Below are 13,779 nucleotides of genomic sequence, written 5' to 3'. Positions count from 1 at the left end.
TTGTCAACAGTGATGTGGATCTTCGGAAGCTAAGCTGCAGTAACTATTGCCGGAAATAGTTTCAGCTAAATATGGTTAAAATGGCATGCGTCTGCCTTAGTAGATACTAGTTCACATCTTAAATTTAGAATATATATGTAGGCAATGCTTTTTCCAATCTTTTAAATAAATAAAAGTTGACATAAAATGACAGCATGTAATGTTGAAGATTTAACTTTGATGGTTCAATATGCATATTCGCATACTTTGGCAAGTATTTATCAATGCTTGACTCTATTTGACTTTATAGAACTCTATTTGTCAAATAGAGTTCTATGTTCTACAAATAATAACGCAAGAAAAGTTCTTAGTGTACCTAGTTGATTTTTTAAGCCATATTAGAAATTTAACTTTAATGGTTCCATCATGGTATTCTCATATTTCGCCAAGCATTTATTAATAGTAGTGCATTTATTAATAGATGGAACTATCTACAGTTCCATCACTGAATGTGGCCAAATGGAGTTCTATCTAGTACAAATAATATTGTAATAGAAAAGTTCTTAACACACCTAATTGATTTTTTATTTATTTTTTATCTTATAATATAAGTAATTTTAAATATTTTAGTGGAGGCACCCAGTTACAGATAAAAGTATTCCTTCACCACTCAAGAATTTGATAAGAAAAAAATAAATTTTAAAAAGCGGAAAAGCTCGTAGTAGTCAACCAAGAATAAAAGCCAGTAAAACTTTAGCAAAGAAAATATAGGATAAAAAATGTTAACGGAATATCGAATGTACTGCATCCTGCTGAGTCAAACATGAGACAACGTAGGCTTGGACGATATGTACAATCATTGAACCTGGCAAGATGTTACGAAAATAAACTAAATGAAACAACAAAAAATATTTGGAAGAAAAAAAAAATTGAAACTACACGGAAGCCAAAGCTAAGCAACAATCAAGGCAAAATGTGTGTAGGAAAAAGTGTAGGAAAATTGAAACCCCGAAACGCACTACACAGCATACAAAATTGTCAACGGTGTGCAGGTTGTCTGCCGCAACGCAATGTGGCAACATCTTGCCTAAGAATATAAAGCAAAGCAACAACAACAACAACAACAGCGACGATAGGAACAACAATAGAAAATCGGTACAAAATGACAACGCAGCAAATCACGAGGAAAACGATTTGCTCTGTTGGACTAAAATGACTACTTGCGTTGCCTGCAAATACGGTGAGTGACATAAACGCTGTTACGCTACTGCCAGCTGACGCCCACAACAACAACAACAATAACAACAACACAGCCAACAATAAATGAAACAAGTAATAGTCATACATATTATACCTTAGCAGGGGTTTCAGGTTTTTATTTCCAACAGGGTCGCGCATCTCTGTAGTGCCAATGTCGGCATTGGTGTTGGTGTCGGTGTCGGTGTCGGTGTTGATGTCGATGTCTCGTGTCGCCTGTGTGTTTAGTTACTGACTTGTTTAACAGTTGTAAATGGCATGTGGCGGTAGTGGTGCTAGTGGTGGTGGCGGTGGTGGTATTATGGAGTGGGGAGTAATAGTAGTAATAGAAAAAATATGGCCGTATATGTTGCAGTGCATAGATGCGTAGCAACAATACCTTTCGATGTCTGAAATTGCACGCTCGATTTTTCTATTCCTGCTGCTGCTAAATTAGGGTGAATTGCGATGTCTCTTTTTTATGATTCCAGCATTAAATGTGTACTACGCGACTGGATGAGTAAACATCCTGTCAACGTCGATTTTATACGCTACAAATTTAGAAACAAGTGTTGCTCCCGTCACGATTTGTACCAGTACCGATTCATTTACTTGTAAATAGTTTGAAGCAATTTCATTTAAAAGAAAAAATCTTTAAATGTTTAAGTTTAAGGATTGTACGTATTCAGATTTAAGAATGTACAATAGATTTATTTAAATAATGATATTCCATTTCCAAATATAAGTTATGACATATGTCACTTTAGTATATCATATATGTGGTATTTAAGTCACGTGCTTGGGATTTTGTGGTTGCAAGTAATTTATTCATAAACGTTTTTTCAAATTAAAAAGGTAAATACATTAAAATAAATATTTAACAAAGTAATTAAATAGGAAGGAATAGTAAATTTTGTGGATTTACAGAATTAGAATAATTTATTTTTTATTTCGTTACTCTAAGTTTTACTTTTTTTGAATTACTTGCACAATATTTTATCTCTTTACTATGCGTAATAAAGGGAAGATAATTGATTCTTGTAATATAATCCCATCGGTAAATTATTTATTTATGCAACTCTAATGTATGTATAACAGTTAAAATTGTGGATTTAACAGAGCTTGACCTAACCTGTAGTATCTACAGCAAAGCGTGTCTAACAGTTCTTGAAGAAACGACAGCAGAACATTTGATGTGTCTATGTCCAGGTTTGGTCAGAACTGGACTTAAGTCTCCGGAGGCCCTCTTCCTCAACACACTGAGTGATATCTGTAGTATTAGCATTGCCCAGATTCTTGCCTTCATAAATGCCTTTGGCTGGTTCTAGCTTGTCTTATCTTTACTACCTACTATTACGAGGTTTTTGTAGATGTAAAATAGCTTTCTTAGCTAATTGGGGTGGACTCGTTCCGCTCTCCACCACAATTAACTAACTAATGGAGCTAATGTACTTAAACTATTCTATCAGCAGGACTTGTTTCAAGTCGAAACAGGTACTTGAGTGTTACGAGCATCCACAGTTACTTGCAGCTCGGAGTAAGGTAAGCCTTTGCTAGGTTCCGGGTCAAATAGGAGTTTTGGGATGTAAACAAGCTGATGACCTAGTCAAAACTGCATCAAAAACTGCTTTTTCAGGCCCTCAACCTTTTTGTGGGTTAAACTGGGACAGTACGAAACAAAGAGAGAGAAAATTATATGCTGCTGATGGACTGTGAAAACTTCACAGAACTTAAACAAAACAAAGCAGCAATCAAACCGTACTCCTACAAAAACATACTTAAATTCTCAAAAGGTAATTCTCAATTGCTTGTAAAATATTCTATAAAAAATATGTCTGTTCATTATAATTATTTTATAATATATCAATTAAGGTAAAAAACCATCACAGATTTGAATAATGCTTGTTTAACAAATACAACCACTTCAGAGTACCAATAATATATGAATAAAAGCTAGATTATAAAAACTCTGTACGTTTAAAAAACTTATTGTAAAACAAACTTCACTTTCACTTTATTTTAAACTGTAAATATACTCATATATCGTCTATTAATTAAATTAATGAAAAAAAATACAATTTTACGGACTCTGTCAACTTTAAATATGTTAGATTCGATCAAAATTGAAAAGATTTACTAGTGTACTACAACTATGCCGACGATATTGACATTTTTGGCCTTAATATCCGAGCTGTCATCGTGTCATTTTCCAACTTAAAAAACAATCGAAGTAAATGGGTCTTGTGGAAATGAGAGAAACACAAAGTGTTATTGCCAACAAACAAGTTTCTCGAGCATCTTGGGAACTACGTAGCTGTTGATAATTATATGTACGAAGTTATGAAAGACTTTCTTTATTTGGGAACTAGGATATATACCAGAAATAACGTTAGCCCAGACATTTAACGAAAAATCACTCTTATCAACAGATATTACTAATATTACAGGTAGTACTTGGGGAAAGTAGGCAACTAAAAAACAAAGTTCTTTCCGACAAACAAAAATTGCGCTCTACAAGTCTGTTATCATATCTGTCCTACTGTATGCTGCAGAAACTAGGACAATAATCAATAGTAATGATAAGGCGTTAGAAGCTTTCAAATGAAAAATTCTTCGGAAGATCTGTATTTACTCATGCGTTGGCAACGAGTGGCGAATTAGATGGAACGATATAGCTGTATAACTTATACCTACCGCGACATAGAGACAGAAAACCACAGAAAATTCACTGTAAGGCTGCCTTAGTCATATCGTGTGAATGGAGTAAAATGCTTCAGCTAAAAAGTCGTTTGATTCGATGTCCGTTGGTGGAAAACTGCACCTTTTGGTCGAAGGAAAAGGTTATATGGAGGATTATGTGAAGACAGTTAAAACTACTAACTGGCGACTAATTGAGCCAATGATCGGCCTGATTTGTGTCACGTCTTTATTGGCCAACTAAGTAAGTAGCATTAGTCATACTCTAACCGTCTTTAAAGGTTGGTTACAAGTTTGGTGACACCGACAGATTAGAGCCTCTATAAAGACAGAGTTCTAGATTATTATTGTACATGATACAATATGGAAATATCATTTATGTATACATCTGGCATTTATGTCAACATACAATTAGTCAATGACATGTATCTTACGTCACAAGTTCACAGGACGTAGTGAACTTTATTTTTAAGACTATCCAGGTTCTTGAACTGTTGGTATGTAGTGGAAATATTGGGATGGAATTGCATTAATTTTCAGAATGCATTGCACGAAGGAATATAAATTTATCCATCTATATCTATATATAGCATATATGTAGATCGTGACTTCTTTGAATGTTATATCGACGCCATAAACAAAAATTTGAAACTGAACATCATCGAACTAGATAAATCGTTACAAAGACAAACTTGAAGTCTATATTGGATAAAGAGATAAATTCTAGAGATAAATTCATAAAAAGTATTTCAATATTTTAAACATATTATAAATGTCCTACTATTGAAAATAAAAAGAATATAATTTATACTATTTTTAAAACAATTTATGTATGTTATTGTATTTCGTTTATTTAATTTATTTTTTTTTGATTTCATTTGCAATAATTTTTGGCGGGAAAAAAGTTCGAGTTTTTCAGTAACATATTTGAGTCCATTAAAAATGCGTTTAACATGTTTTCTGTGGTTTTCCTGGTTAAATTGTAAAATTGAAATAAAACGGAAATGCGGACAACACACAAATAAGCATTAAACGCAGATGAAATGCAATTTACTGGCACATTTGCAATTGCCAGGATGTGGATGCGTGGCGTAATCTCCATGCATCGTAGGTGTGCTCCTACGTGACGGCCACATATTGAACGATTTCGCTTGAATGGATTTTTAACAAATTAAATGTAAAATTACCAACGGACACGAATTTATGGCAACAAAATAAAAGTCCTAACCGAACCACAACTACAGTTACAACAACAGCAACAACAACAGTGCAACGCGCAACAATTTCAACAATTTTCCGTTGTGCATGCGAAAATAACAAATTTAACAATTTTACAACACTGTAAGTTGCACTTATGCCCAAGGGCTGAGTGTTGAGTGCTGCGTGCTGAGTCCTGATACGCCGATGTGCAATGTGTGGATGTGGAGCATGTATTGGCATACCCAGAATTGGCTTTTTGACTTTTTGGCGGCTTTTGGACGTTTCCAGAAAAGACACATAGTGCACTTAGGCCATTGCACAATAATGCCTGTTTGTGGATTGGGTATACATCGTCATGCCATGCATTGTAAAAGGAGCCGCAGCATAAGCGGTGCACCATGCAACAATTTTCCGAATTTTTGATTATATGTATTTTTTTTTTTTTTGGATTTTCTGACTTTTTATTGTGCAGTACATATTCTGGACATGCATAATGTGCGGATATTTAAAACTGAAATTATGGTACAAAATAATTCGAAATTGATTGCGTTTAATTGTCAAAAATGAGCATAAAACGTTTTGAGGTTTCAACAAATATTTTAAGCTGTAATTTGGTCGAAATTGAAATTGATGATCCAAAATATGGTATGTTTAAGAAAGGGAAAATATGAAAAATATGTGCATTTATCAATGAAACTACGAATCAAAATCAAAAGGCTTAGAAAACGCAACAACTTGAAAATGTGAATATATGTACGAGTACTCGGATATTCCAAATTGATCAATGACATTTTATTTCAATTAAATATTTTAGAATATTAAATTAAATTATATCCTCTATTAATTTCGAGATACTTGTATCAATATCTTCAGAAATATCTTAAATATTTTTAAATGTTCTGAAATGTTCGAAGATAACAAAGCTAACAAAACTAATAATATCTCGACACGAGAATGGCAGGAAGATTCTGGAGCACTTATAAACTTTGCTGAATTAATTTACCTATATTGGCGATACAATTGAGCTTAAATCAGATGGATGAATTGATTGGTAAATTAATTTTAGCTAGAGCTTTTAAATGAGCATGTGAAAGTATATAACCATTAGTATTATTTGTCAATAATTATTAAAATAAATAGACTAGTTACAAGTTCATTTTTTTTATTATTATTTTAGTTTTTAAAAAAGCTTCTGTAAATCTTTGAATAAAAGTCGATTTTTTGTTTTTATTTTATTTATGTATATAATAAAAATATAAAATATGATTTATATTTATATAATATCACTGATGTATCGAAATTATAACTAATTATGGAAACATATAAGGGGGTATTTGGCATAGAATAAAATAAAAATTAAATATAAAAATTTAAAGGTTCATAAATGCCTTTCCTTTAATATACTCGTGTGAATAAAAACATCCTTCCACTTTGTCTTAGATCCTATAAAACTGCTTTATAGGATAAAATCAGTATAAGAATGAAATAAGAAGAATAATAAAAATTTTTAACGCAGCGTCATCTATTAGTTAATCTTGGCAGGGAAATGGTGTGTATTTCATTTACTTATTTTCAAAACTCAAACAAAAAGATATCTAGCATGTCTGCGAAACTTATTGAAGAAGATATGGCGATAACTACAACCAAAAGCTATCGAATTTGGACTGAAAATAAATTTAAGCCTATCTGCTCCTCTTTCTGCCGGAATTATGGGAATGTGATTTTCCCGTATGTGATTTTCCATATGTCGATACCTAGGAAGTGGTTTTAAAGAGTTTGTGATTTCAATGATTTGATCCTATCGGAACAAAAAAACAGAAAGCGATTGTAAATAAATTCAATATTTTTAAATTTAAGACTTATTCTCTCACTGCGACCGTTGGGTCTATTGTGCCCTAGTATAAAACCTACTTCACAGAGTTTTATTGCCTCTTCCGTAAGAATATAAATTTCCACGAGCCTATTCCATATGTGCATTAGCGCAGAGCATTCTAACAGCAAATGTATGATCGACTCCTCGTTTTCTTCACAGAATCTACAGTTTGCATCCGTAAGGTGGTATTTTAGTTTACAGTGCCTTGTTAGGATTCCTCTGATGATTCTAAGTTTTTCTTTTGATAGGTTCATACAATCCTGGTATCTCTTATTATTATAGGTACCAATAAGTGATTTGGATTGTATTAATCCTGGTATATTATCCTAGTAATGCTTTTTATTCTGATTCTCCTTTATTTTTAAGAGGGAAAGAAGCGTACTATGTCTTAATCCACAAAATAGTTCCGGTCCCATCATCAATGTGGCTGCTCCTTACTTGGCTATTTTGTCTACGTATTCGTTTTCACATATGCCCGGTACCCAAAGAATCGTCATCTGATTTGATTCGCCAAGTAGATATATATATTATTTGTATTTTTTCATAATTTCGCCTGTGCTTTTCTTGCATAATATTTGCTTGGTTGATAACTACTGACCTTTACAAGTAAATAAATTCATAAAGCATATTTTAATCACCGTACCATGGAAACAAATTTTCCGAGAACCCTAAACACAAACAAATATAAATTGATTGAATGGGAAGAAGCAAAAACTGAGTGGAGACAAATTGAGTGCATAGTTGAAATTGAGTTTGGAGTGCGTAAGATAAATGTTTTTTAAAACTGTTTGACATGTTATGTGACTTCAACATGTCTTTCGTTTCGAATTTTGCCTAAAACTACTTCCGTTTACCACCATTTTACCACCGTTTTACCATCGTTTACCGCATTCGTTCAACGCAAAAACGTATCTGTCAAGCGTCCCCAAATCTTTTGCGGATGTATAAACAAACTAAGTGGGTGGCTTTTTTATGCATGAACTCTTACGTATATGTGTGTGAGAGTGCGGATGAGTCAATATATATGTATATATATATCTGAGTATGTATGGATATGTATGTGTGTGTGCGTATGTTTAATGTCTGTAATTTACCGTTAAGTAGACAAGTATTAATGGTGAAATACCAGTGGAATGCGTAAGACAAACATAAAAACAAGGAAAACTGCAAACAATACAAAAGAAAATAAAATACAAAATGACTGTGATAATGTTGAAAAAAAAAACAAAAAAAAAACAAAAAAAAAACAATAAAAAAATGGGTAAAATGAGAACAAATGTAAGCAAAAATAAAACAAAATGGCTGCGTTGACGTTTGACGTTGATGCTTAAGCATTTGATGCCAGCAAGTTACATGTTAACTGAAAATTCTTTTCTTCTGTAATTTTTTTCTTCTTTTCTTCTTTCCTCACAATGTACGACGTCCTTTTTCAAATGCTTTGCTGACTTGTTATTGTCAAAAAACATTCCAAAGAAAGCTGAAGTTTGAATTGCTGGCATTTTTTCATTCCATTTATTCCAAAAAAAAAACAAAAAAAAAAAATGAGATAAAACAAATGTAAAATAATTTGTGCACAAAAAAAAAAAGAAAAACAAAGCAGTAGACAAAACAAATGTTATTTCCTTGACGTTCTATCATTTTATTGTTACGTGATTTAGTAGAATAATTTAAGGTTAAAAGCACTTTTTTACAATATACGACTTCGCATATATGAGTATTAGTACATAGTATGTATGTATTGCTAACACAAATATTTGTAAATAATGAATACAAAATTCCATTAAGGACAATGCTTCCTGAAAAATTACCAACAATTTTATTTCATTTTTTAAAGTGTATATGCAGTTATTGGAAAGTATATAAAAGACTTTTTGTTTAAATCCATAAAATCTTTATAAACTAATAACTAAAACTAGCTGCAAAATGGAATTTAATCATTCGAGAATCGATTCGCAATTTTTATTACTATCATTAATATGATAGTCCCACCATGAAAGGTATTATAACTCTCATAGGCCAAGACAACTTTGTATGCGTGGTTGACCCTAGTGGCAGATCAACGTATATCTTTCCACTGACTAAAATGAGCGATTTTTACCGTCTTACTACCACGTTTCTCAGAAGAAATCTTAAGCTTTCTTTAAGATTTCCACGTTCCCACCATGAAAGGTATTATAACTCTTATAGGCCAAGAGACCTTTGTGATGCGTGGTTGTCTGCATTGGCAGATCAACGTATACTTTCCCGCTGATTGAATTGAGCGATTTTTGCCATTTCGTTACCATATTCGTCACATTACCATATTGGCCTTAAGATATAAAAAGATAACAACTAATTATATCCGGTCAAATTTGGATTATTTAATAGATCTTTCGTCTTTACCGATGAAAAGTCGTACCAACGGTTAAAAAAGCCACTGGGCTGTGCATTCACAAAGAAAATGCTTAAATGATGTCTTTTGCTATAAATATTCATAAACTCAGAAATTTTTAATATAAGGAATGCGCTAGATCTCTGCATGGGTTTCTTTAAACCAGTGACTTTCTGGCGGTAATAACTTTTCAAGTGGTTTGCAATGAGTGGTCTTGTCATATGAAGGCAGTAAGATTTGTAGATTTCCAAGATTTTGAATAATTATATGAGGACCATGTTAATAAACAAATTATGTATGACTCAAAATTAGATCATTTATTACTTGCGAAACTGAAGAAAGTAAAGATAAGTGCTTCTATAATTGACAGGGGAATATCATTCAGTAACCCTAGGTATACATCTAGGGAAACTGGGTGAGCTAAATCGTGTGTTTAATGTTCGTTAGTCCAGGAATCTAGAAGAGAGTAACATTACCTAGCCGGTTTAGCTCGTCAACTTTTTCTCTATATTCCTTCATTAGTTTTGATTTTATGATAAACAATTTAAGTGCTTTAAATCCCATCTAGTTGTCAATAAATATAGCTACACTACATCTGTCCTTAATTTATTTTGTAATTAGCCGACATGCCTTCTTAATCGTTAAAAATTTAGTTTGAAAAGCTGTGGTCCTTCATTCCTACATTAAAGTAGCAATGTACCAACGAATTAACTTTTTGGTTAGACAAAGTCGGACAGTAATATAACTGTTTTTAAACTATAATTTCAACATCTTCTACAAAAGCATTTATTAGGGGCAACCAATCCTGTCGCGTGCATACCAATCAAACGACGAAAGTCGGAACAGAGAGCCGTAACAAATAGTTTCCATTGAACTCTATCTAATGCAAGAGGTTTTGTTTCACTCCAGCTCTTTCCAGCATTTCTTAATTCGGCTTCAGTTTGTCGTTTCCAAGTGTTACGCGGACGCCCTGGTCTTCTACTGCCTTGAGGGTTGAAATCTAAGACATTTTTTGCGACATCATCAGCGGGTTTTCTTAAATGGCCAAGCCATTTGTATTTGCGGAAACAATATGTACTCTTCCACTATTATTTTGTTGCTTATTTTGCCAAACTTGCCGTAATATGTTTATATAGCAATAATAATTTAATGAGGATATAATTGTTTTCAGTCAAAAAAAAAAAATGAATTTATAGTTTTTACCAGAAAAAATAGTGTTTCTACTATTTCTCCAATCAATTCATTCAAACTACAGAAAACTTCATTTTTCCCTTTCACAATTTCGATAGGAAATATAATTTCCAGTCGACATTTAGAGCTACCTGACAGTTGGAGAGTGCCTGATTAGTAGAGTAAATAATCATTTTTATTGACGGCTCAAAAATAGGAAGTAGTGTAGACAGTGCAATTTTTTACAAGCACTGAATAAATCTATTTATTATGCACTCCCGGATCAATGCTGCGTTTTCAGGTGAATATGATAGCTTTTATAAAAGCTATAGAAGTGGATGATATATATCAAAAGATTATGTATTTACTACTAGATACTGAAGCTGTTTCAAAGATCTGTCCAATTTATATGCAGGACAGCTTTTGACTATTACAGATCTCTAAATGAGATGTGGACACAGTAATTCACAGATGCATAGGCATAAATAAACTCTACTGTTATGCCTCTGATAGCATGCAATTAGTAAGCTCGGATTATTTTGTTTTTAATATCAGTTCAGTAAGTAAGAGAGGTTTATAGTGATATGCAACTCATAGCGTATTTATTGATATGCATATTTAGCTATAATATATTTAAATATATAAAGACGAGGTTCATGTAATGGTTAATTTAATGGACTTTTTTGTTTTAGAATTTTCTTTTTGATGTTTTTTTATACAATATATTAATAATTGTGCATTATTTGACTTTCTCGTCAAATATTTTTATATAAAACAATTTATATAAATCTTTAAATTGTTTAAATTGCAAACATATTTCTTGCTTTAGTTACTTCACAATTTCACCAAAGCAGTCATTTTTCTTAACATTCTTTGAAAAGCATTTTTCTTATTTTATTCAACTTCCGCTGAAGCAAATCTATTAAAAAATAGAAGCATAAGTTAAGGCAGTGAACGCCATTTTTTTCGTTTTTTTGAAAAATGTTGCACAATTTTTCATGCGCGTTTTCGAAAGTCGCACTCATTCTCGTCGCTTTAGTCATCGTCATTCTTCTTGTTGTCGACTAGACTAAGATGGATTAAGCCAAAAATCTACTAGCTTACATTTTATATATTTGCTCTGTATTTTTTTGTTTTTTTTTTTGTAATTTTTACATTCGCATTTTTCATTTTACATATTTTCGTTTCCTTCTATATATATTCGCATATTTCCTTCAGCATTTGCTAAGCATGCAACATTAGAAAATAATATTTTATTCGCTTGTAAAATTGTTTCTTGTGTTTTTATGTATGGATATTCGTGTATATCCTTAATTTTCTACATTTTTTACTCCTTGAGTTGTTCTTGAAAATGCCACCATATTGCTGAAGTTGTTGAAGCTGAAAAATGTACATGCCAGAAATTGTTGGTTACCCACATGGAAAAGTATATATAAATTTAAAACAACTGGCAAAGCTAGTAACAATAACAATCGCAAAAAGGACTCAATGTCATATATAGTATAATAAGCAATATTTTACCGAAGCCAATATGTACGATTTTAAAATATGTGCTCGAATTTACTATAGAAGAAAATATTCACAAAACAAAACATTTAAATTTAATTATTTAATTAATTTTTGAAAATTAACTTATTTGAGGAATTCTTATATAGTTAATTAATGTGGATTTATATGAAATTATATTATGTAAATATAAGGATGATAATTATATATTATATATATATAATATATATATTATGTATTATATACATATCCGAAGAAATTCTCTAACAAATGGGACTAAATTCTTATTGCAAAATATTGTTTCCAATATAAAGGTTTTTATCGAACAGTACTGAATGGTAAGAACAAAAATTTTTTATTATTTTTTAAGTAATTGAACTTTTCGTTGACCATACGGCGTTATGGTCAGAAAATATTTTGTAATCAAATATTCTTTGCTACACTTTATTCTGAAGTGTAGTTGTAATTCTGCGTTGCTGAACTAAAATCTGCAATTCATGCTGCTGGTCGACATTTGAGGCTTTGACAATAACGGATTAATCCAAAAACCAAAAATTAATCTAAAAATTGTAGTTCTTAAGCATTCAAATAATTTCTATCTGGAGATATGATTCACTATAATATTAAAGATAATCAAAGAATTTAGAGAGACAATTGACTATCTAGATATATATTAAAGGGACTTAAAAGCAAGCGGTTTGGTCCATTTTGGCGCTGCTTTAGATGTATATCTAGGGTTACCGTCTTATATTCCCCTAGGAATCGTTAAGAGTAGTACTTTTTTCTACCATCTTCAGCTTGTCAATAACAATTGGTAGATACTTAAGTCATGTGTAACTTTCTGTTAAACATAACCCTCATATAATGAGACCATATTTACAAAACTAGTGTATAGTACTACACTGTATAGTGTACTAGTGTATAAAAAACCAAACGGATACACAACACCTTACTTTATTACTCATTATTGTGTAAAATTAAAACCGATAGTTTATAGTATAATTATGAAAACTTATAGGAAAATAAACTGATAATAATCATCTTCTCTATAAACGCACGGCTCTGGTTTCCAGAAGAAATAGGTTGTTGAGGAAGTCCTTATATAACATTTTGTCAAACTGTTTATCGGTAAGGACGAAAGATCTATTAAATTATTTAAATTCAATTGAACGAATTAAATTGTTGTCGTTTTATATCTTAAGGTACTTGTGAGGAATGGGGCAGTATAAATGTGAAAAATACCTAATTGTGGTCAGCGGAAAGCAACTGTAACCAAACAACCCAGAGATTTGAATTAAGTGTCTTTAGTAAACTTACTACGAATGAATGTATAACATGTGAATGTATGTCTTCTTTTAAAATTAGTAGATTTTTAAATAGTAGGAATAAAATTGATATTATTTTGGATCAAAAAGTCCACTTAATTGTTGATTATAAATTTCTTAGAATTTGGAAGAATATATACTCAATGTGCTATTGTTTTGAATGACTGTATGTGAGCATTTTTCAGACAACTTCAACAACAAATGTTGTAAGTTCAATTTTTATCTCAATTTGAAATCCTTTTAAATTGAAATTATTTAAACTTTCAATTCGATTACAAAATAATCGAGCTTTTAGAGTTTTTTGTAGAATTAGTCTTAATACCATTTAAGTCATTGAAATTTATTATAAAATCATATAATCTGATTTTTAATATGATTTGAGTAGTAAATCATTTTAATTTACTCTTTTTCGTAATTAGTTT

At 31.5% G+C, this 13,779-nt stretch overlaps 1 protein-coding gene across 1 annotated transcript in view; it reads left to right on the top strand.

Annotated features, from left to right (window-relative positions):
• The first annotated feature begins 1,489 nt into the window (after positions 1–1,489).
• LOC119679432 overlaps positions 1,490–13,779 on the top strand; it is a 15,932-nt gene continuing 3,642 nt past the window's right edge. Inside the window, exon 1 of the mRNA XM_038091786.1 lies at positions 1,490–1,549. Within this exon, the coding sequence (XP_037947714.1) occupies positions 1,490–1,549 (60 nt within the window). The remainder of the gene's footprint in view (positions 1,550–13,779) is intronic.

Source organism: Teleopsis dalmanni, chromosome 1 (genome assembly GCF_002237135.1).
Source record: "Teleopsis dalmanni isolate 2A chromosome 1, ASM223713v2, whole genome shotgun sequence".
Lineage (NCBI taxonomy): Eukaryota > Metazoa > Arthropoda > Insecta > Diptera > Diopsidae > Teleopsis > Teleopsis dalmanni.
Note: the sequence above shows the minus strand (reverse complement) of the source record. Positions and strands in the feature narration are given on the sequence as shown.